Genomic DNA, 26,741 nt, shown 5'->3' with positions numbered 1-26,741 from the left:
GGATCAAATATGTAAATATAAAACCTAAAACGATAAAGATCACAAAAGAAAAAATAGGGACAATGCTAGCGGCCCTGATACATGGCATAAACACAATGCAAACCATAACTAACAACGCACAAATATCAGAAGAGAAAACTACATAATTGAGAACTCATAAAAATTAAACGTTTATGCTCATCACAAGACTTCCAAAAGAGTAAAAAAGAGAATCTACAGACTGGGAAAAAAATTTTGGCTACAACTTATCGGACAAGGGTCTAATCTCTAAAATCTACAGAATACTTCAACTCCTCACCAACAAAAAGACAAATAACCCAATTAAAAAATAGGCAAAGGATATGAACAGACACTTCACTGAAGAAAACATTCAGACAGCTAACAGATACATGAAGAAATGCTCACAATCATTAGCCGTTAGAGAAATGCAAATTAAAAATACAATGAGATACCATCTCACCCTGACATTATTGGCACGCACCAAAAAGACAGAAAATAACAAATGCTACAGAGGCTGCAGGGAGACTGGAACTCTTATGTACTGCTGGTGGGAATGTAAAGGGTGCAACAACTAAGGAAAATTATATGGCACCTCCTTAAAAAGCTAGAAATAGAAATACCATACAATCCAGCAATCCCACTCCTAGGAATATGTCCTACAGAAATAAGAGCCATCACAGGACTTCAGACAGGGATTGGACCGGACAATGGGTTGGAGAGGGATGTCGGTAAGGAGTGAGCTTTTTCCATTAGGTGGACACTTGAGACTATGTTGGCATCTCCTCCCTGGAGGGGAGATGAGAGGGTAGAGGGGGTTAGAAGCTGGCAAAATGGACACAAAAAGAGAGAGTATAGGGAGGGAGCGGCTGTCTCATTAGGGGGAGAGCAATTGGGAGTATGTAGCAAGGTGTACATAAGTTTTTGTGTTAGAGACTGACTTGATTTGTAAACTTTCACTTAACGCACAATAAAAATTAAAAAAAAAAAGAGCCACCACAGGAATAGAATATGCACACCCATATTCACTGCAGCATTATTCACAATAACAAAAAGATGTAAACAATCTAAACACCTATCAACAGATGAATGGATAAACAAATTATAGTACATACACACAATGGAATGCTACACAAAGAAAAAGAATAACAATGAATCCGCAAAACATGCCAAAATATGATTAATCTGAAGGGCATTATGCTGAATGAAATTAGTCAGTCACAAAAGGGAGAATACTGTATGAGACCACTATTCTAAAAACCCCAGAAAAGATTTACAAACAGAAAAAAACAATCTTTGATGGTTATGAGGAAGGAGATGGGTGAGGAGGGAAATCACTAGATAGTAGAAAAAAAAAAAATAGTAGATAACTGCTAATTTTGAAGAAGGGAAAAACAACAAACAGTATAGGGGAAATCAGCACGACTGGACCAAGGCAGTTACAGAAGCTTCCTAGACACATCCAAACACCCTGAGGGACTGATTTACTAGGGCTGAGGGCTGGGGACCATGGTCTCAGAGGACATCTAGTTCAATTGGCATAGCAAAGTTGATAATTCAAATGTTCTACATCCTACTTTGGTGAGTAGTGTCTGGTGTCTTAAAAGCTTGTATGCAGCCATCTAAAATACACCTACTTGTTCCATCCCATCTGCAGCAAAGGAGAATGTAGAAAACCAAAGACACAAGGAAAACATTGATCCAAAGAACTAATGAACCACAGCCTCCTCCATGCTGAGCCCAGAATAATCAGATGGTCTCCAGCTACTACCACCAACCACTCTGACAGGGATTACAATAGAGGGTCCCAGACAGGGCAGGAGAAAAATGTAGAACAAAATTCAAATTCACAAAAAAAGACCAGACTTACTGGTCTGACAAAGACTGGAGGAACCCCAAGACTATGGCCCCCAGACACCCTACTAACTCAGAAATGAAGCCACTCTTAAAGTCCACCTTTCAGCCAAAGATAAGACAGGCCTATAAAACAAACAATAACACCTGTGAGGAACTTGCTTCTTAGTTCAATCATGTATACGAGACCAAATGGGCAACATCTGCCCAAAAGCAAAGATAAAAAGGCAGTTAAGGCACAGGAAAGCTGGACGAATGGACACAGGGAACCTGGGGTGGAAATGGGGAGAATGTTGATACATTGCAGGGATTGCTACCAATGTCACAAAATGATTTGTGTAAATTTTTGAATGAGAAACAAATCTGTACTATAAACTTTCACCTAAAGCACAATAAAATTAAGGCCATATTAAACAATGTCTAAGAAGGAAGAAAACACTTAGCTTAGAATATCTATACAGCTATGAAATATACAATAAAGAACATCACTTCAGGAAATGGAAATTTAGGCAAAAGACCCAGGCTTACCATCCTCTAGCCCTAAGGCATGCTCATGTCTACAAAAAAAGGATCTTTTTTTCTTAAGGTTTCGTTTGATAGAACCATTAGTTGCCTGGCTTCTGTACTCCAATGTTGCCTCATTAAAGAACAAAAAAATAAAATGATTGTTCCTTATATAGAAATATAAACCATTTTCATAAAGTTATGGAGGATACTCATAAAATTAATGAAAACAATGTTATACATATATCTTCATGAAAATTAAATGCTATGATTAAAAAAATCATAATATGAAAAATATAATACAAACCTAAACCAAAATGAGTTTATCTGAGCAATAAAAGTCCGAAATAAATATGAGAGTAAATTGTTTATTAACTCATATTGTTCAATTACAAATCACTTAGTCAAAGCTATAAACTGTATGTAAAAGGAACTGTATGTTGGAACCAAATTGTTCACAATGTCAATATTTTAGTAAATGTTTTATTTTTAAATCCTGAAACCAAGAATTACTAGTATACTAAAATAAAGTTTGAAGAAACGATTTAACTTCAATTATTACACAAAATTGAGTTTGCTTACAATTTGAAAGATATGGTGAATGCTAAACTTTATCAGTAGGTGTATTTCATTAATATCACACATCATTTTACATAGGCACCAGCAGTTCTAGCTGTTCTATCTCCTCAAAAACACTTAGTACTGTCAGTCTTCTTGATTTTAGTCATTGTAAGGAGTGATGACCAATGAAGTTCAGCATCTCTTTAGGTCTTAACTGGGCATTGAAATGTCTTCTTTTGATATGGGTCTGTTAAATTTTTTCTGTGTTTTGTAACTGTGTTCTTTGTTGTTACGGAATAATAAATTTGCCACACATGTTCATGTTTATTTTACATACATAAAAAAGTATAAATAATAACCCTATAAAGGATATAATATGAGATGTTAAAAATACTCAGTTGAAACAAAGAACCCCAAACCATCTCACCAACATACTGCATCCCTTCCAAATTCCCATTCACAGAAGAAGAGGCAGATTCCTTCTTGGTGCATGTAATATTTACTTTGATCTCTATTGTTTCTTTGTAGACAATGTTTGGTATAAAATATGAAATAATGAGACACAGAAAAAGTAAGGAAAAAATGACCCATTTTCCTTAGAACTAGATAAAAAGATGGCCCGAATGTTGTAATTATCAGACAACATTTTGAAACAAATATGATTAGTATGTTATACGCTAGTGAATTTGAACAACATCCACAAATAAACAGGAAATATTACTAGCCAGAAGCATACAAGTAGCCACATAGAAATGCCAGAAATGAGAAGATTCACATATGAAAAAGCCAGTCAATGGGCTTAATAAAAATTATTCTACCTGAGATACAAAGAGAAAAAAGATAAGAGAAAACTGAGAAAAGGAATAGTCTGATATAAAACATGCGTGTTAGAACAGAGCAAAAAAAAAAAAAAGTAGACATAAAATGAGAATTTTCCAAAATTAAAGAAAAAAGCAGAATAAGTACCAAAAAAAAAAAAAAAACACATTTAGACACATCATAGTAGGGAAAAAAGAAATTTACAAATAGGGGAATAATAATAAAATGATAGCTGATTTCTTATTAAAAACAAAGCTAGAAAAAATTGAAAATAGACAGTTTGAAAGGGTTGAAACAAAAAGATTCTCAATAACCAAAACTAGTCTTCAAAATGAGGTAAAATAAACAAATTTCCAGATAACCAAAAACTGAGAAAATACACTGCTAACAGAAGTGAACTATAAGAAACACTAAAGAATATCTTTCACACTGAAGCTAAATGACATGGTTACTTAGATATATAGGAAGGAATGCGGAGCACTAAAAACAGTATATATATGGGTACATTTTTATTTAATATGCATATCTATTCACTTCTCTTCTTTTTTAAACATACAGTATTTAACCAGGAGGTTGTCAGACTGTGTAATAATCCAAATAGACTGTGCCTATGAAAGAACATTCAATTCAAAGACACAAATAGCTTAAAACTAAAAAAATGGAGACAATATCTACCGTGCAAATAGTAACAGACCTAAAGGGGCAATATTAATACCAGATAAGAACATTAATAGCAGGAAAATCGCTAGTGACAAAGAGGGACTGAACTTAACGATAACAAGACCACATAACGTGAAAACAAGTCAAATGCATATATATCCAGTGACAAAAATTCAAAATACATGACTCAAACTACACATATTTTCAACCACACATAGAACATTTTCCAGGAGAGATGATTCACTGGGCCCTAACAGAAAATGAAGTACACAAAACCCATGCTGAACATAAATTATCAAAAATGACTAAAAAGAAACAGTCTGAATTATGTTATTTGAATTTAAAATTTTTTAATCAGAAATTAAAATATACCACATACACACACAAAAAGACAAACATAGCTACATTGGTAAATTTTCTGAAACATTTAAGGAAGAAATAAGAACAATTCTATGAACACAATTTCAAAAAACAGACATAACAAGAAAAAGAAAATTATACTTCAACATCTCATGAAAATAGATGCAAAAATCAAATGCAGTAATATATAAAAAGAATTATATATAACAACAAGTGGAGTTCATCCTCAGATGGAAGAATGCTTTAACATTTTTTAAATCAGTCAATATAATTTACTGTATTAACAACCTAAAAATGAAACACAAAGTCATCTCAATAGCTACAGAAAAATGACTACTAAATTCAATACCGAATCAGAAGAAAAAACTGCCAGTAACTAGGAAAGATAACCCCCTAATATTGATAAATCTTTTTTAAACAACAACTAAAAACAAAACTACATCTCTAGCTGTACTGATCAAGAAAAAAGTTACCTGTATCACCAGATATCATATAACCATTAAATTGACAATAAGGAAACATTATAAAAAAATATGCTAATAAATTAGACAACTTAATGGGCAAATTTTTTGAAAGACACAAGTTACCAAAACTGGAACAAGAAGAAAATTTTAAATCTAAATAATCCTTATCTATAAAATAAACAGAATTTATAATTGAAAGATCTTCTTACAAATAAATCTCATGCTTTTATTTTTCATGTTTAAGGAGCCCTAGTAGCGTAACGGTTAACCGCTTGGCTGGCTACCCAAAAGGTTGGTAGTTCAAACCCACCCAAAGGGTCTGTGGGAGACTCAGTGATCTGCTTCTGTAAAGCTTACAGCCAAGAGAACCATATGGGCAGTTCTACTGTCACATGGAGTGGATACAGGTTGGAACTGACTCAACGGCACCAACAACAACAACATCTTTCATGTTTAGCTTTATGGTCCATCTGGAATTGATTATTTTCTGTAACGTTGGACTCAAGACTCACGTTTTTCTATTAATATACGAATAGCCAATTGAATGAGCAACATTAATTGAAAAAAAAAAACTGGTCTACACTGATATCTTAATCATAAATTACATTCCACATCAATGCTTATAGTCCTTACCACACCTTATAAGATGCTGTACCCTTATAATAAATGTTGATAATATAAGTTCTCCCAAGTTTTTATTCTTTAAGATTATATTGTCTATTCTTGTTCTTCTTGTTCCTTTGCATTTCCATGAACATATGGGTGAAAAAAAAAAAATGAGAAAATATGACCAAATAGTGATAACTTTTAAATGATGAACCCTCTACTCCTTCTTTAATTTCTATTAAAGTTTTCTGAGTAGTGGTCTTATACATCTTTCATTGGATTTATTCCTAGGACTGTAACAACTTTTTGATATTATCCTAATAAAAATAATAAAAAGTGTCAATTTTTCAAAATTTGGCATTGTATCTGTTTATAATTGCATATGGAAATATAACTAATTCCAGTAAAAAATATTGCTAGATTATTAATATCAATAATTTAAGATAACTCACCCTCATACAGTATTAAGTATGTAAAGATCTGCTGTTTTATTTTCTTATAAGTGATTTGCTCCTCCTGAGCCTCAGTGTTCTCAAATCATTAATCATATATTAAATTTCAAGGTTTCCTTGGTTCTATTTGCAGATTTCCTATTCTTTATCTATTCAGGCACTATCATCAAATTGTTTTAATGCTAGAGCATATGGATGAATTATACTCTTATTATTATTCTTTCTCAATGTTAACTTGGATATTCTGAACACTTATTTTTCATGCATATTTCACTGCATCAATGAATATTTATTAAGCACTAAAATTCTTCTGCTTACAAGTTCACACAAGTCAGAGTATTCTGATTACTGCTTTGACTCCCCTGTCCATTATGGTAACCAAGCCCACCTTGCCTTTGATTGAGTGTTGCCAGTTGGCCCCTACTACCATGGGGTCCAATCAGCCCCATTGTAGTTAGGTGTCTTAACTCAGTTAGACCAGCTTTCACTGTCAAATACGACTTATACAAAATAGCAATCACAACAGTCTTCAAGGAAAAGTTATTGCATCTGGCCCCTCCCACAAAGGGGGAGGGACAATGCATGGTGGGTCGCTTTGGATTTTGAAGGCAACATATTCCCCCATTTGGATGTGCTACTCCAGCCTACTCATCAAGTGACTCAAAAAGCTGCTAGTTCTGAGTGGGGCCCAGACCAAGAGAAGGCTCTGGAACAGGTTCAGGCTGCTGAGCAAGCAGCTCTGCCACTGGGTCATATGATCGGGCTAATCCAATGGTGCTTGAAGTATCAGCAACAGAGATGCTGTTTGGAGTCCTTAGCAGGCTACTGGTGCATCGCAGCGCAGACCCTTAGGATTTTGGAGCAAAGTTCTGCCATCCTCTGCAGATAACTACTCTCTTTTTGAAAAACACCTTTTGGGTTGTTACTGGGGCTTAGTAGAGACTGAACGCTTAACCATGGGACATCAAGTCACCATGTGGCCTGAGGTGTCCATTTATAAACTGGGTGTTATCTGACCCACAGAGTAATAAAGTTGGACGTGCACAGCAGCATTCCATCATTAAATGGAAGTGATATATATGAGATCCGGCCCTGAGCAGGATCTGATGGCACAAGTAAGTTGCATGAGGAAGTGGCCCAAATACCCATGGTCTCCATTCTGTCACATTACCTTCTATCTCACAGTCTGTACCTATGGCCTCATGGGGAGGTCCTTACGATGTGTTAACTGAGAAAGAGAAAACTTGTTCCTGGTTTACAGATGGTTCTGTGCAATATGCAGGTACCACTTGAAAGTGGACAGCAGCAGATCTACAGCCCCTTTCTGGGACCTCCCTGAAGGACAGTCGTGAAGGGAAATCCTTGCAATGGGCAGAACTTTAAGCAGTGTACCTGGTTGTTCACTTTGCTTGGAAGGAGAAATGGTCAGACGTGATTCGTGGGCTGTGGCCAGTGGTTTTGCTGGATGGTCAGTGACATGGAAGGAACATGATTGGAAAATTGGAGACAAGGAGGTATGGGGAAGAGGTATGTGTATGGACCTCTTTGAGTGGGCCAAAGAAGTGAAGATATTTGTGTTTCATGTGAGTGCTCACCACAGCAGAGGAGGATTTTAACAGTCAAGAGGATAGGATGATGCATTTTGTGAAAACAATTCATCCTCTTCCCCCAACCACTCCCATCACTGCATCGCCTTGGATCCAGGGACTCATTTCACAGCAAATGAACTGCAGCAATGGGCCCATGCTCACGGAACTCATTGGCCTTACCATGTTCCCCACCATTCTGAAGCAGTTGGCTTGATGGAATGGCCTTCTCAAGACACAATTATGACACCAGCTAGGTGGCAATACCTTGCATGGTTAGGGCAATATTCTCCAGGAGCCTGTATACGCTCTAAACCAGTACCCAGTGTATGGTGCTGTTTTTCCCATGGCCAGGATTCATGGGTTCAGGAATCTAAGGGGTGGAAATGGGAGTGGCACCACTTACTATTACCCCTAGTGACCCACTCACAAAATTTTTGCTTTCTGTCCCCACAACCTTATGCTCTGTGGTTCTAGAGGTCTTAGTTCCAAAGGAAGGAATGATCCTACTTGGAGACACATCAATGATTCCATTGAACTGAAGTTAAGAATGCCACCTGACCACTTTGGGCTCCTTATGCCTCAGGATCAACAGGTAAAGAAGGGAGTTAGCATACTGGCTGGTATAATTGATCCTGATTACCAAGAGGAAATTGGATTGATATCACATAATGAAGGTAAAGAAGAGTACGTGTGGAATGCAGGAGATCCCTTAGGGCGTCTCTTAGTACTACTATGCCTGTGATTAAAGTCAATGGAAAACTACAGCAACCTAATTAGAACATGATTACTAATGACCCAGACCCTTCAGGAATGAAGGTTTGGGTCACCCCACCAGGCAAAGAACCACAACTAGTTGAGATGCTTGCTGAGGGCAAAAGGAATACAGAATGGGTGGTGGAAAAAGGTAGTACTAAATATCAGTTATGACCACATGACCAGTTGCAGAAACAAGGACTATAATTGTTATGAGTATTTCTGCCTTGTATATGTGTTCACTGTACCATGTTGGGTGCCAATATGGCTTTATAACTGTCTTTATTCAGAAATTGTGTATAGTTTTTAAGGAGATGTGTACAGGTGCCAAGTTGACAAGCAGTGAATTGTGATTGTTAAGGTTGTGTATCAGCTTGACTGGGCCATGATTCTCAGTGGTTTGGCAGTTATGCAAAACTGTAATTTGGCAGGTGTGAGATGATGCAATTACATCCATGATGAGATCTGCTGTGAGTAGCCAATCAGTTTAAAGGGAGTTTCCTTGGGGGTGTAACCTACATCAAATACTGGTGGGCTCTCTGGCAAGGCTTGCAGACTTTTGCTCGATCCGGATGCTGCAGCTGCCTACTGTTCACCTGAAATCCAGTTCTTGAGACTTGAGCTAGGAGCTTACCTGTCATCTTGCCTGCCGATCTTGGGATTCATCAGTCTTTGCAGCCTGTAAGCAAGAGCACTGCTGTCTGACCTGCTGATCTTAGGTTTGTCAGCAGCTGTGGCTATGTGAATCAGGAGACGCCCCCAGCCTGACCCACGGACTTGGGATGTTCCAGGCTCTACAAATGTGTGAGCCATTCCCTTGATATAAATCTCTCTATATATTTATATGCTTTACTAGTTTTGCTTCTCTGGAGAACACAGCCTAAGACATCGTACGTTAGAGCTGAACAAGCAAAAATGAACAAAACAAAGTCCCTATTCTGCTTGGACAAGAAAGATGATTAACAAATGAGCCAGTAAATACACAATACTGATAAATACAATATCTATAGGATATTGTACAATATTTGTAGCTAAGGAGGCCAAGTATTATAGGGCTTTAAAGGCACTAACTATATGGAGGACACTGGTGGTTCAGTGGTAGAATTCTCACCTTCCATAAAGGAAACCCAGGTTTGATTCTCAGTCAATGCACCTGTTGTTGGTTGTCTGTGTGTTGCTATAATGCTAAACAGATTTCAGCAGAGCTTCCAGGCTAAGATGGACTAGGAAGAAAAGCTTGGTGATCTATTTCTGAAAATCAGTCAGTGAAAACCCTATGGATCACAACAGTCTGATGTACAACCATGGAACCAGGAAGTTTCACTCCACCGTACATGGGGTCACCATGAGTCAGGGGACAACTCAACAGCAGCCAACAACAACAAGGGCCACTGTAAGGAAAGCAACCCAGAGTTTGGGACAGAAAAGTAACATTATCTGACGTATACTTCAAAAGGAAAATTGTGGTTCTATACTGAAGAAGAGTCTCCATGGGAGCAAGCATAATTGCATGCAGGGAGATGAGTTGAAGATTATGACAGTAATCCAGGGGAAACATGATGGTGGCATAGAGCAGCAGGGTGGCAGTAGAGGTATTGAGAAGTAATCAGATTATGAATTTAATTTGAAAGTAGAGATGATCAGATTTGACAGTGAAGTGCATTAGGGATGGGAAAGAAAAGGGGAGTTAAACACGGCTCAAAACCAAAATGTATGAGATAAAACTACAAACTCTCAGAAGAATATAGGTGTGAATCTTCATGACCTTGGATTAGACAATGGTTACCTAGACATGACAGCTAAAGCACAAGCAATGAATGAAAAATTAGATAAAAGTGGACCTTCATCAAAATTAAAAACTGTTGTGATTCCGAGGACACCATCGAGAAAGTAAAAAGACAACCCACAGAATGGGAGAAAAAGTTTGTAAAATGTACATCTGATAAGGGTCTAGTATCCAGAATTTATAAACCCTTACCCTTTAAGTCGATCCCTACTCAGAGTGACTCTACAGGACAGGGTAGAACTGCCCCATAGGATTTCCAAGGAGCACCTGGTGGATTCAAACTGCTGACCTTTTGGTTAGAAGCCAAACTCTTAACCACTACGCCATCAGGTTTCAGAATATATAAAGAACTCTTCTAACTCAAAAAAAAAAAAAAAATAGACAACCCAATTTAGAAAATGGGCAAAGAAATGACAGGAACCATTCCCAAAGCCAACTCTTCAGACAGGGATTGGACTGGACAATGGGAGAGAAAAAGATGGTGGTAAAGAATGGGCTTCTTGGATCAAGTAGACATTGAAACTATGTTGGCATCTCCTATCTGGAGGGGAGATGAGAGGTCAGAGGGGGTCAGAAGCTGGCAGAATGGACACGAAAAGAGAGAGTGGAGGGACGGAGCGGGCTGTCTCATTAGGGGGAGAGCGATTAGGAATATATAGCAAGATCTATATAAAAAACGGTGTATGAGAGACTGACTTGATTTGTAAACTTTCATTTAAATCACAATAAAAGTTTTTTTAAAAAATGGGCAAAGAATTAAAGAAATGCAAATCAAAACTACAATGAGATTCCATCTCACTCCAACAAGGCTGGCATCAATCCAAAAAACACAATAAATGTTGGAGAGCTTATGGAGAGACTGGTACACTTATACACTGCTGGTGGGAATGTAAAATGGTACAACCATTCTGGAAATCCATTTGGCCACCTCCTTACAAAGCTAGAAATAGAACTACCATTTAATTCAGCAATCTCACTCCTTGGAACATATCCTAGAGAAATAAGAGCCTCTACATGAATAGATATATGCACACCCATGTTCGATGCAGCACTGTCTACAATAGCAAAAAGATGGAAGCAACCAAGTGTGCATCAACGGACGAATGGATAAATAAATTATGGTATATTCACACAATGGAATACTACGCATTGATAAAGAACAGTGATGAATCTGTGAAACATTTCATAACATGGAGGAATCTGGAAGGCATTATGCTGAGTGAAATTAGTCAGTTGCAAAAGGACAAATATTGTATGAGACCACTACTATAAGAACTCAAGAAATAGTTTAAACAGAGAAGAAAAAATTCTTTGATGGTTACGAGAGTAGGGAGGGAGGGAGGGTGTCAGGTATTCACTAATTAGATAGTAGACAAGAACTATTTTACCTAAGGGAAAGACAACACACACTACAGGACAGGTTAGCACAACTGGACTAAACCAAAAGCAAAGAAGTTTCTGGAATAAACCAAATGCTTCGAAAGCTAGTGTAGCAGGGACAGGGGTTTGGGAACCATGGTTTAAGGGGACACCTAGGTCAACTGGCATAATAAAATCTATTAAGAAAACATTCTCCATCCCACTGTGGGGAGTGGCATCTGGGGTCTTAAACGCCAGCAAGTGGCCATCTAAGATGAATCAACTGGTCTCAACCCAGCTGGAGCAAAGGAGAATGAAGAACACCAAAGACACAAGGAAATTATGAGCCCAAGAGACAGAAAGGGCCACATAAATCAGAGACTACATCAGCCTGAGACCAGAAGAACTAGATGGCGCCTGGCTACAACTGATGACTGCCCTGACAGGGAACACAACAGAGAACCCCTGAAGGAGCAGGAGAGCGGTAGGAGGCAGACCTCAAATTCTCGTAAAAAGACCAGACTTAATGGTCTGACTCAGACTAGAAGGACCCTGGAAGTCATGGTCCCCAGACCTTCTGTTATCCCAAGACAGGAACCATTCCCAAAGCCAACTCTTCAGACAGGGATTGGACTGGACTATAAGATAGAAAATGACACTGGTGAGGAGTGAGCTTCTTGGATCAAGTAGACACATGAGACTATGTGGGTAGCTCCTGTCTGGAGGGGAGATGAGAGGGCAGAGGGGGACAGAAGCTGGCTGAATGGATCCAGAAACGCAGGTTGGAGAGGAGTGTGCTGTCTGTCTCATTAGGGGCAGAGCAATTAGGAGTATACAGCAAGGTGTATATAAACTTTTGTATAAGAGACTGACTTGATTTGTAAACTTGCACTTAAAGCACAATAAAAATCTTTAAAAAATGGGCAAAGAACTTAAATATATATTTCTTCAAAGGTATACAAATAGACCATAAGCATATGAAAGAATGTTCAACATCATTATTCATTAGGGAAATGAACATAAATACCACAATGAGATGTCATTTCACACCCACTAAGATGACTATAAACAAAAAAGGAAATATTAAGTGTTGGAGAGGATGTAGAGAAACTGGTCAATTTTCCAAGGATCACATTAACCCTTCAAAATACATAAACTCAAATTTTCTTTTATTTGCATATTATTTTCTAGCATTATAATTTAAATTATTTACTTCTATCCCATTTTTTTCTTCTTTAGAAAATTTAATTATGTGCTTGAATTATCTATGCCTCTCACTTTGTTTCTGTGACTTCATACAAATTTTGGGCTCATGACAACTCATGAGTAGGAATTTCCCAGACAAACGATAACAAACGATTCTATGGAGATAGCATAGAGGGGGTTGGGTGGTTTACTCAAGTTTCTTTTTTCAAGATCACGCTCTTCCGACATGTAAAAGCCGATTTTCTTTCAGAAATGGTAGGTTTGGGATGGTGGGGTTGGGGGCTGGTCAAATCTCAGTGTTGATACCTGTTTCAGTAAGGCTTACTTTTTACCTTCCCTTTATTATACCTGTTTATTTATAAACACTTTCCCCCCAAAATTGCCTGCCCCACCCTGAGAAGTAGTATTCAAGACCACATCTGTTCCTGCACACTTTCAGAACCCCCTCCTTTTGGCTCTTCAGTGCTTTAAACTACTAGGTCTCTGATTGTTCTCACTATTTTCCTTCTCCGGGGCAAACCCTGTTTCTGAAAGAAAATCAAAGTTGATTTTATCTCTGATCTACATCAATTAAATCCTCCCAATACACTCCTTTCTTTCATACTAGCCCCACCTATCAGCTCTTGCATGGGTAATTGAACAATCTCTGCTGGTCTCAAATTTGACATTTGTAATCATAGTATTCACTTTTGCATAGCTATGAGTTAAGCTCCTTTTATTGAGCTGCACATTTTATGGAGAATTAGAAGCAATTCAGATTTAACCAACTGCTATCAAGTCAATTCCAACTCATAGCAACCCTATAGGACAGGGTAGAACCACCCCATGGGGTTTCCAAGGAGCTGATGGATTCGAACTGCCAACGTAAGCCAAACTCTTAACCACTGTACCACCAGGACTCCAGGATCACACTGGGCCTGTTTTTTTATGTGTATGTGCAGAAACTTTGTAGTATCCTTTAAAAAAAAAAAAAAGCCACATGAAATCTAGTTAGCCTCATAGGCTATCAGATATAGGTGGCTGTAACTATCCAGAGGGAACCAGAGACTCTTTTCTATTAACATAAATACTTAAAAGTATGCATTTTTTCAATTGATCTCAACCCACCTGGAGCAAAGGAGAATGAAGAACACCAAGGTCACACGACAACTAAGAGCCCAAGAGACAGAAAGGGCCACATGAACCAGAGACCTACATCATCCTGAGACCAGAAGAACTAGTTGGTGCCCCGCCACAATCGATGACTGCCCTGACAGGGAGCACAACAGAGAACCCCTGAGGGAGCAGGAGATCAGTGGGATGCAGACCCCAAATTCTCATAAAAAGACCATACTTAATGGTCTGACTGAGACTAGAGGAATCCCAGCGGCCATGGACCCCAGACCTTCTGTTGGCACAGGACAGGAACCATTCCCGAAGACAACTCATCAGACATGAAAGGGACTGGACAGTGGGTAGGAGAGAGATGCTGATGAAGAGTGAGCTAATTATATCAGGTGGACACTTGAGATTGTGTTGGCATCTCCTGTCTGGAGGGGGGATGGGAGGCTAGAGAGAGTGGGAAGCTGGCAAAATTGTCACAAAAGGAGAGACTGGAAGGGCTGACTCATTAGGGGGAGAGCAAGTGGGAGTACGGAGTAAGATGTATGCAAACTTATATGTGACAGATTGACTTGATTTGTAAACATTCACTTGAAGCTCAATAAAAGTTAATAAAAAAAAAGTATGCATTTTTAAGCAGAATCTAATATTTCAGGCATGTATTATTTTGCTCTTATTTTTTTGGATAATATACAATTTTGGCTTTGATTTTCTTTTCTCAAAACTGGCTAATACTTTAAACAAGTAAGAGGTAGAGTTCCTTTTCTGTTGTCATTTTATTGTTTTCTAGTATATTCATGTATTTGTAATATAAGGAAATTGTGATATAAAATCAACATAGTGTCTATTACAGTTATATTATGAAATGTAAAGGAATAAAGATTATTTTGAAACATTTCTTACTTTCCAGAAACATGCTTTTCAAGCATTTTGATGATACCTCATAGGAAAAATACATTTCATATTATAAACTAGTAAACACACAGAAATAGACATTATAAATATTAAAAAAATGATGTTTTAAATATATACATATGTTTCTCAAAACACTACTCAATTGACTGTTTACTCAAATATTTGTTTCCAATTCCAATTTATGTTTTAAAATGCTGGTCATGACCCACTAAGCTGAATTCAAATTCACTAACAGCTCAAAAATAAAAGTTTGAAAACATTGATAGAGAAATCTTAACAGCTACTCCAAAAAAATAAAAAAAAACAAACCTACTGCCGTCAAGTCGATTCCAACTCACAGCGACCCTATAGGACAGAGTAGAACCGCCCCACAGAGTTTCCAAGGGATGCCTGGTGGATTCGAACTACCGACCTTTTGGTCAGCAGCCGTAGCACTTAACCCTATGCCAACACCTACTCCATTTGGCAAAATTCAAAAGGTACTTCACCCAAGATACCATTTTATAAATAAACTTTATGGTCAATGTAATTAGTAGAACTCTATGTGTCTAGGATGTATGTTATCTTATGAAGACACAGACAAAAAAAAGCTTACCTCTTGTTGCAGTGGAGGTCATAGATTGGTGTTTTAAACTGAATGGATTTGACCATCTCCCCAGTGCGAAGTGAATACAGATCCACACAGCAGTAAGGAGGGCTTGTGCTAAAAGAAGATAAGAGCTACTATTAAAAAAAAATGGGTGAGGGGAACAGTAAATTCTACATTTCCTTATTAACATGGTATTAAAACCCCTTATAAAAATAATTACAGCAAATTGATTCTAAACTTCCAAAGAAGGATCATAATATATCTAACCCAGGGATATAAAATTAGGGGAGAAATATAAATATCATCCACCTAATTAACATTATATAGAAGAAAAATCATATGATTATCCCAATAAGTACAGAAAAGCATTTGTTAAAATTAAAATTTAAAACATGATAAATATTTCCTTAATCTGATTAAGGGAACCAACGTTAAAAACAAACACTATTAAACATCATTCATAACTGTGACACTGAAAGCTGTCCCCCTAAACTCAGAAACTAGACAAGAATGCTCACTATTAACGACTTCTATTCAACATTATATGAAGGTCCTGTGCACAAGGAAGAAATAAAGCTGTCATTATTTGCAGAGAACTTGATTGTGGAAGTACAAGACCCAATTATATAAATTCTGTAAGCAGAAAACTACAAACAGCCCCACAATACAGACAAACCGTAAGAATTAATATGTAAATTTATCACGGTCACTGAATACAGTGTTAATACATAAATGTCACCTGTGTTTTTATACACAAAACCAAACAATTAAAAAATGATATTTTAAAATAATATAGTATACAGGTGCATCAAAAACATCAAGAGCAGTGAACACCATGGGACAGACCCAAGGAAAGATTTGTAAAACATTTACACAAATACATGTATGGTGGAATATCATGCAGTTGTAAAAAGGAATGAAGTTCTCACACATGTTATGACACAAATGAATCTTGAAGACATTATGCTAAGTGAAATAAATTAAGTTAGACATAAAAGGACAAATATGGAATGATTCCACTTACACGACATACTTGTAATAAGCAAATTCACACAGATACAAAGTAGAATAGAAGTTACCAAAGGCTGAGTGAAGCGGAGATAGGGAATTATTGATTAATAGGTATAGAGTTTTCTGTTTGAGATGACAAAAAAATCTGGAAATAAATAGTGATAGTTACACAAAACTGTGAATGCACTTGACACCACTGAATTGTACACTTAAAAAATGTTAATATGGTAAATTCTACGCTGTGTTTTTTTACCAAAATAAAAATAAATTAACTAAAGACAGATAGGCATCATATTTAGAAAGACATTTCACTAATAAAGATACATAAATAACAACTAACCATGTGAAAAGACAGTCAACATCACCAGTCATCAGAGAAATGCAAATTAAAACCTCAAAGAAGCGCTGTTGGGTGGCACAATGGTTCAGTAACTAGGCTACTAAGCAAAGGTCATCAGTTCAAATCCATCAGACACTCCATGGGAGAAAAGAATTGGCAATCTGCTCCCATGAAGATTACAGTCTGGGAAAGTTCTACCCTGTCATACAGGGTCACTGTGAGACAGAATCAGCTCGATGGCACTGTAGACATTGAATTGTTGGGACAACAACAACGAAGGATACAACTGTATCCACTAAAAAAAAGACTGCCAATATCAAGTGATAGCAAGAAAGTAATTGAAACTTTCATACATTTCTGTTGACGATCAAAAAAATCACTTTTAAAAACAGCAGTTTCTTAAAAATCTAAACATACCCTCACCATATGTCCCAGCAATTTCTCTCTTATTTATAATAACAAATACTGGAAACAATTCGATTTCCATCAGTAGGATATATTGTGATATATTGATACAATGGGATACCATTCAACAATTAAAAAGAACAAATTAATCACCCATTCCACAACATAAATCTCAAAAAAATTATGCTTAAACATCAAAATAATACAAAGCAGGGTCTTAAAAGCCTGTGAGCAGCCATCTAGGATACTCCACTGGTCTCACTCCTTCAGGAGCAAGGAAGAATGAAGAAAACTAAAGACACAAGGGAACGATTAGTCCAAGGGACTAATGGACCACACCTACAACAGCCTCCACCAGACTGAGTCCAGTACAACTAGATGGTGCCAGCTACCACCGCTGACTTGTTTCATAGGGATCAAAATAGAAGGTCCAGAACAGAGCTGGAGAAAAATGTAGAACAAAATTCTAACCCCAAAAGAAAGAACCAGACTTGCTGGCCTGACATCGAGACTGGAGACACCCTGAGAGTATGGCCCCCGGACACCCTTTCAGCTCAGTAATGAGGTCACTGCTGAGGTTCACCCTTCAACCAAAGATTAAACAGGCCCATGGAACAAAACAAGACTAATGGGGCGCACCAGCCCTGGGACGGGGACTGGAAGGCAGGAGGGAACAGGAAAGCTGGTAATAGGGAACCCAGGGTTGAGAAGGGAGAGTACTGACACCTCACAGGGTTGTTAACCAATGTCATACAATAATGTGTGTACTAACTGATGAGAAACTAGTTTGTTCTGTAAACTTTCACCTAAAGTTCAATTTTAAAAAGAGAGAAAAAAAAATAAATACAAAGCACTGTCTCTGATCACAACATCATAAAATTAAAAATCAGTAACAGAAAAGGTAAGGGAAAAAAAAAACATGGAAAGAATAATACCTTGCTTGAAAACAGCAGGGTAATAGAAGAATCAAAGAGGGAACCAAAAGATTTCTAGAATCAAATGACAATGAAAACATACCACACCAAAATCTTTGGGACACAGAGGGCAATTTTTAGCAACAAATGCACGCATCAAAAAGAACAAACCAAAATCAAAATGCTAGCCCTACGACTGGAACAAATAGAAAGAGAACAGCAAAAGAAGTCTACAGGCATCGGAAGAGAGAAAATAATGACGATTAGAACAGAAATAAATGAAATAGAGAAAAAAAAACAAAAAGAATCAACAAGATCAAAAGTTCATTCTTTGAAAGATAAACAAAATCAACAAACAACTGGCCAAACTGACAAGAAAAACAGAAGAGGAAGCAAATAACCCAAATAAGAAATGAAATGGGGAACATTACAACAGACCTAACTGAAATAAAAAGGATCATAACAGAGTATTACAAAAAAAATGGTACTCCAACAAATTTGAGAACCTAGAGGAAATGGACAAATTTCTAGAAACGCACTACCTACCTAAACTAACAAAAACTGAGATAGAAAAACTGAACAGACCCGTAACAAAAGACTGAAGAGGAAATTTTGAAAAATTCCCAGCAATAAAAGCCCCGGCCTGGCCAGCTTCAGTGGAAAATTCTACCGAACGTTCAGAGAAGAGCTCACACCAGTACTACTCAAATTATTTCTAAGCAAAGGACAGAATACTCCTGAATTCATTCTATGAATGAATGATAGCAAAGCCAGCCAAAAACGCCACGAAAAAAGAAAATTACAGGCCAGTATCTCTCATGAATATGGATGCAAAGCTTCTCAACAAAATTCTAGGCGATAGAATTCAACACCATATCAAAAAAATCGCACACCACGACCAAGTGGGATTCTTACCAGGTATGCAAGGATGTTCAACATTAGGAAATCAAACAATGTAATCCACCACATAAATAAAACAAAAGAATCACATGATTATCTCAATCGACACAGAAAAGGCATTTAGTAAAGTCCAACACCCATCCCTGAGAAAAACTCTCAGCATTAGCCATTAAAAAAAAAAAAAAAAAGAAATGCAAATCAAAACCACAATGAGATCCCATCTCTTTGTGATATTACTGGCACAAATCAAAAAAAAAAAGAAAATAACAGATGTTTGAGAGGTTGGGGGGAGATTAGAACTCTTATGCACTGCTGATGGAAATGTAAAATGGTATAATCACTATAAAAAATGATATGGCACCTCTTTAAAAAGCTAGAAATAGAAATACCATACAATCCAGCAATCCCACTCCTAGGAATATGTCCTAGAGAGATAAGATTGTCACACAGATAGATACATGCACACCCATGTTCACTGCAGCATTATTCACAATAGCAAAAAGATAAATATATATATGTATATATAAGTGCCCATCAACATACGAATGGATAAACAAATTATGGTGCATACACACAATAGAATTCTACGCAACGATAGAGAACAATGATGAATCCATAAAACATCTCACAATATAGATGAATCTGGAGGGCACTGTGCTGACTGAAATAAGGCAATCACAAATGGGCAAATACTGTATGATACCGCTATTACATACGGAAAAAAAACAATCTTTGATGGTTACGAGGGAAGGGACTGGTGAAGAGAGGAGATCATTATCTAGATAGCAAACAAGTGTTAACTTTGGTGAAGAGAAAAACAACACACAGTATAGGGGAAGTCAATACAACTGGACCAAGGCACAGTCATAGAAGATTCCTAAACACCTTGAGGGACCAAGTTGTAGGCCTGAGGGCTGGAGATCATGGTCTCAAGGACAGCTAGATCAACTGGCATAACATAGTTCATAATGAAAATGTTCTACATCCTACTTTGGTGAGTAGTGTTTGGGGTCTTAAAAGCTTGCAAGTGGCCGTCTAAGATATGTCTATCAGTCCTATCCCATCTGGAGCAAAGGGGAATGAAGAAAACCAAAGACACAAGAAAAATATTGGTCCAAAGGACTAATGGACTACATGATCAACAGCTTCCACCAGCCTGAGCCCAGAGTAATTATAATTAGATGATGCCTGGCTATCACCACAGTTTGCTCTGACAGGGATCACAGCAGAGGGTCCCGGACATAGCGGGAGAAAAATGTAGAACAAAATTCAAATTCACAAAAAAAAAAAAAGACCAGATTTACTAGTCTGATAGAAACTGGAGGATCGCTGAGACTATGGCCCCCAGACACCCTGCTAACTAAGAACTGAAGCCACTTTTAAAGTCCACCTTTCAGCCAAAGATTAGACAGGTCTATAAAATAAACAACATGTGAGGAACACGCTTCTTAGTTCAATCAAGTATATGAGACCGAATGGGCAACACCTGCCCGAAAGCAAAGACAAGATGGGAGGGAGGGACAGGAAAACCAGACAAATGGACACGGGAAACTCGGGGTAGAAAGCACGAAAGTGCTGAGACACTGCAGGGATTGCAACCAATGTCCCAAAACAAGTCCCTTTATGTAAAAATCTAGAAAAGGCAAAACAATAATAATAGGAAACAGATAAGCAGTTGTTAGGGGCCAGGGATTAAGGGAAGGTATGGAGTGCAAAGAGGCAGAAGAAATTTTTTGGAGTAATAAAAATGTGTCATATCTTGTATACAGCTGGCAAAACTGGAGGGAGGGAAAGAATCTAGTGAAACACAAAATTCAATCTCTAAAATTCATACAAGGCAAAAATTCTTATTTTATTCCATTCCTATGCTGAGAAGGAATGAGTTAATAATGAAGGAAATCTAACATTTTGCCAGACCAACTGGGAGGGAAACAGCTTGTCACTTTCAATTAGCAGCTCATTACGGCTAGAGCAAACTGGAAACTGCAATTCTGATCACTTCACTGGCATCCACACAATGTCACGACTAAGATTCTTCCTGTAGAGAGCCCTCAGTAAAAGCAGACAAAACAAATGCTATGAAGGTTCAGTTCAGAACTGACTGAACAAGGCCTGGAAGAACTAAAAGCTCTATTACTATATGGAAAAAAAAAAATCTCTCGTTCAATGGCTGAAAGAGAAAGATAATTCTTTAAAACAAGAGCCTTTACAGAGTCACACATTCATAGAGCCATCAGCGTACTTCCTGCCAATAACACAGTTGTGTGCATGCCCGACATATCCTTTTGTGCTTTGTTTTCTCTTTTTTAAAACATTTTGACCATTCCCATGGGACACAGCAAGACAATCCCAATTTTAGTAAAGGGCTGGCTGATAAAAAAAAATTACACCTAACGCAGTCAGTAACCATGCTCCATAACAGAAAGGACACATGTTATAACAAAATATACAGATAGGAAACAAGCATTTACTTTCTATACATATGACGTAGGAAAAAGTGCTTCAGGAACATAAAGCTATAACTTCATATTAAAGACAAACCTAATAGTTTAAGGAAAAAAATTTCTTGTAGGCATTTTGAGAGAAATTTAGAAGGTGAATAAATCTATTTCAAGTAAAATCAAGGGTTGGAGGAAAAGCAGAAATATTACAATTTTTATTACTAAATGGCTGTTTAAGGATCTTTAAAATGTGCCCAACCTCCCTATCCTTTGCAATAAGTATCAAGATGCAGCGTACAGTTACTTTCTATTTTTCAAGATAAATATAAAACAGAAATGAATGCAAATTCTCCTTAAGTGACCTTTTTCCCCCTAAGTAACTTGTTTTATAGTGAATTACCAAGCATGTGTATTGAAATAAATTTTACCACAAAAATCTGTTCCCTATTTTACATCTGACTTGCATCTATAAAGGAAGTTATTAAGCTTTTTTTAGGGTGGAAAAGTCCTAGTTTTGAAATATTACAACAGCCAAAGCTATAGAATTTACACATTTAATTCATTTCAGTGAAGAAGGCCGATTACAACTATTTAAAGAACTAATTTCTTAAAAATGCTTTCACTATTGAAAATGAAATGGTAAATTAAACAATTATGAACCATAAACAAAATAGTTAAACAGGGTTTCTTAAAATATCTTAAAAAGAAAAATATTGAAAATGTTGTCATACAGAAATAAATACTAAGAAAGCACTAAACATTTTCATCTGAAAAAAAAAACTAGTTTCAGAACTAGACAAATAATTATACTTACCTAAAAGATATTCTCAATATCATCTCTCAATAATCATATATGTCTTAAATTATTTATTCTTTAAATTTCTGAAAATCTATTAACCTACCACCTATATTCTTCCTTTCTCCATTTAATAAATAAAAAATAGGTTGAGTCTTCATTATAACCCATATCATCAAATCTTAAGTCACAGGCATTTGCTATAAAAAGCAATAGAAAAGATGGTATCTCTTTGCAGACAGCGCCATTAAACCAATTACCACATGAGAATTAGAAAATGTTTTTGTAAAAAAGGATTTCCTAAAATTAAAACATAGCCTTCTTTTAAGAAAGTGAACAAGCACAGACATTTCACAGAAGATACACAGATGGCATGATTAGCCATTAACCACCGTAGTTGAGTTGATTCCGACTCATGATGACCCCTATAGGACAGAGTGGAAATGCCCCATAGGGTTTCCAAGGCTGTAAATCTTTATGCACGCAGATTGCCACGTCTTTGTTCGGGAAAGCAGCTGGTGAGTTCGAACCACTGATCTTTCAGTTAGCAGCTGAGCTCTTTAACCACTGTGCCACCAGGGCTCCTGATTAGTAGAGAACTATAAAATGAAACCACTAAGAGGTATCACTACACATCTATCAGAATTGATAAAATTTTTAAAAGTGTCAATAACAAATACTGGTGAGGATGAGGAGAAATTGAATCAATCATATAATTGCTGGACAACAGTTTAGCAGTTTCTTATAAAACTAAATATGCAACTTGCATATGAACCAGTAGAGTGAGAAGATAATAAAAAGCTCACTGAAGAATACATGAGAAAATATAGCAAGAGGTAGAGGATGATGTAAAGCAGAAGGTCTTTTTAGTTTACATATAGTGGAAGAAATGTAACCATGTTGGAAAATGCACTAAAAGGTTCCAATTAGAAGGGAGAAGGTGGAAAAAAAAAAAAGAAAAGATTTTGTAAGCTTCCTTATATGGCTAAATGGAACAGAATCCAAAGACCAAAAGAAAGAACTGGACTTTGATCATGGAAAGGATACACTCTGTACTAAAACAACAGGACCTTAAGAGGTACGCAGGCTTGATAGCTTAAAAGTAGAAAGATGGAAATTGGAGCGAAATGGAGAAGGGAAGGTATCAAACACCAGTGAGCTGACTACAAAATTGGCAGTATTGACAGACAATGCTAAGGGTCCAAAAGAGGTTAATGATCATAAATCTGCCCTGTAATGTGACTTTATATGTTGCCTGGAATTTAAGCATGGAGATCTGGCAAACTGAAACAATGAATGGACAGCAGGGCAAAGAAATTTAGGCCTAAGCTGCAAAAGCAAAATGAAGAAAAGGGCAAGAATTCAGTAAGGTAGAAAAACTGTAATGTCTGGAGGGTTTGAAAAAAAAAGGAAAGCCTGAATTTACAGGCAAGAACAAAGTAGAATATATTTTTATAAAGTTTATAGCCATAAAAAATGCAGCACTGAGGAATCTGCAAAAATAAATAATTGAAAATATAAATTGCAGGATATTTGTGTACCTTATTTTTATGCAAATAACACGGGTGTTATATTAATCTGTTTTTTGCTAAGCATGCAACCTCCCCCTCCCCCATATTTTTTCATAACTGAGTTAGGCACAAGTTACATGTGTGGGCACATAATTTACATGGGCATGTTACATACGAAAACGATGGTATTCGTGATGAACACTGATCTGTAATTTTTGTTTTTCCACTGTCTATCTGGTTTGGTATTAGAAAAATACTGGCCTCGTAAAATGAGATGAGAAGTGTTGTTTCATATTCTATTTCTCTTAAAGAGACTTCATAAAATTCGAGTTAATTTTTCTTTAAATGGCAGCATTTTCCTGTGAAAACTTCTGGGCTGGGAAATACCTCTTTTGGAAGACATTTAATTAAAAATTTGATCACCTTAGTAGTTTTAGAGCTATTCACATTATCTATTTTTTCTTGCTTGGGTTTTAATAGTTTGTGTTTTTCAAGAAATTAAACCATTTCTTCTAAGTTGCAAAAAAACAAAGGTAATTTTAAATGTGAGTTCCAGAATTTTTGCATCTGTATTTATGAGGGATATTGATCTGTGGAAACCCTGGTGGCGTAGTGGTTAAGTGCTACGACTGCTAACCAAAGGGTCGGCCCTTCGAATCCACCAGGTGCTCCTTGGAAACTCTCTGGGGCAGTTCTACTCTGTCCTATAGGGTCGCTATGAGTCGGAATTGACTCAATGGCACAGGGTTTTTTTTTATTGATCTGTAGTTTATTTCTTTACTGTGGTCTTTGATTTGGGTATCAGGTAACACTATCTTCATAAAATGAATTAGGAATTAGTCTCTCCTCTCCTATATTTTGGAACAGATTGTGCAGAACTGGTGTTATTCTTCTTTAAACATTAAAAAAAAAAACATAAGGTAGAGTTTATCAGTAAAACCATATGGATCTGGAGATCTCTTTGTCGGGAATTTTTAAATTACGAATTCAATTTTCTTGATAGTTATGCGGCTACTCAAATTATCTATTTCATATTGGGTGAGCTGCAAAGTTTGTGTTTTCCAAAGAATTGGTCCAGTTCATCAAAGTTGTCAAATTTATGTGTATACTGTTTTGTAGTATTCTCTTATTATCCTTTGCATGGCTTTAAGTTGTCATTCCAAATATAGATAATTCGTGTTTTCACACAATTACATAGTATGATACCTGTTGTTACAAATATCCAGTAATAACAGGAGCATGTTGTTGTTATTTGGTGCCGCCAAGTCGGTTCTGATTCATAGCCATGCAATATACTACAGAAGGAAACACTGCCCAGTCATGCACCATCCTTTGAGGTCACTGTTGCAGCCACTGTGTCAATCCATCTCATTGAGGGTCTTCCTTTTTTCACTAACCCTCTATTTTACCAAGCATGATGTCCTTCTCCAGGGGCTAGTCCTTCCTGATAACATATCCAAAGTACATGAGATGAAGTTTCGCCATCCTCGCTTCTAAGGAGCATTCTGGCTGTACTTCTTCCAAGACAGATTTGTTCATTCTTCTGGCACGCTGTGATATATTCAATATTCTTTGCCAACACCGTAACTCAAAGGTGTCAATTATTCAGTCTTCCTTATATAGTATGATACCTATATATCAACAATTCTTCAGACAAACTACAGCGATATCCTCCCAGCTTGAAATACTTGCTTCTTCCTCTGAAATCTCAAAGGACCTGCTAGCCCATAACCAACAGAAAGAGAAATGTCCCACTCTGTCCTAAATGACCATGCTCTTTAACACAAGGGCCCTCCTCCTAATTAGACCAGAATAGGTATCTGACCCAAGGACAAAAAATTCACAGGTTGGCATGAAGTGAAAACCCCTATTCATATAGAGACAACCACAATCAAGTTCTGTGTACATCTCCCCTCAATTTTTCTCCCAAGACAAAATGACCAACTTCTGGGACTTTGAGGGGAGAAAACTAGGGCACCATGGTGGGAACACAGATGGTTATTTAAGTCCACACTCATCTGATGGTTTCTGTAGTCTTAAAAATGACAGAAAAAAGAGTAAAGTAGATAATGAGTCAGTAGCAACAGGAAGAGTCCTACTGTCGAGAGAAATTAGTCTCAGCAGTTTTACTGGCCACTGTACACTTCCAAACTATATTCCAAAATCTCTGAAGGATGGCAGTCCTAGGTTTACTATGATAGAAATGTATTCTGCTCTTACTTTATAATATATTCTTATTATTCTTATTAACAATTTTGTGAGTATACTAAAAACCACAGAATTGTACACTGTAAAACGGTGAATTTTATAGTATGTAAATTTCATGGTGTACAGAATCTCAATTGATGAAAGAAAAAAAAACCCAGAAGACAAGTAAATTCTATATATATTAGAAATATATATAATTTCCATTTCTTAAATATTATTTTAAATCACCCCATTTTAACTGTACAATACAGTCAGTCCAATGTATACAGTCACATACCCCCCAAAACCATCAAAATTTAGTTTTCAACATTCTGCATCCCACTTTGGAGAGTGGCATCTGGGGTCTTAAACACTAGCAAGAGGCCACCAAAAAAAAAAAAAAAAAAGCAAGAGGCCATCTAAGATGCATCAATTGGTCTCAACTCACCTGGAGCAAAGGAGAATGAAGAACGCCGAGGTCACAAGATAATCATGAGCCCAAGAGACACAAAGGGCCACATAAATCAGAGACTACATCAGCCTGAGACCAGAAGAACTAGATGGCGCCTGGCTACAACCGATGACTGCCCTGACAGGGAACACAAGAGAGAACTCCTGAGGGAGCAAGAAAGCAGTGGGTGCAGGCCTCAAATTCTCATAA

The 26,741-nt window shown here is 37.0% G+C and overlaps 1 protein-coding gene across 1 annotated transcript in view; it reads right to left on the bottom strand.

The window, feature by feature from the left end:
- BCAS3 (BCAS3 microtubule associated cell migration factor) overlaps nt 1-26,741 on the bottom strand; it is a gene marked incomplete at its 5' end in the record, with an annotated part of 619,175 nt that overhangs the window by 448,841 nt on the left and 143,593 nt on the right. The window contains one exon of the mRNA XM_049861336.1: nt 15,582-15,689. Coding sequence (XP_049717293.1) covers nt 15,582-15,689 — 108 coding nt within the window. The remainder of the gene's footprint in view (nt 1-15,581; nt 15,690-26,741) is intronic.

The sequence above is a fragment of the Elephas maximus genome, chromosome 19, assembly GCF_024166365.1.
Source record: "Elephas maximus indicus isolate mEleMax1 chromosome 19, mEleMax1 primary haplotype, whole genome shotgun sequence".
Taxonomy (NCBI): Eukaryota; Metazoa; Chordata; class Mammalia; order Proboscidea; family Elephantidae; genus Elephas; species Elephas maximus.
This window is presented reverse-complemented; position numbering and strand designations above follow the sequence as displayed.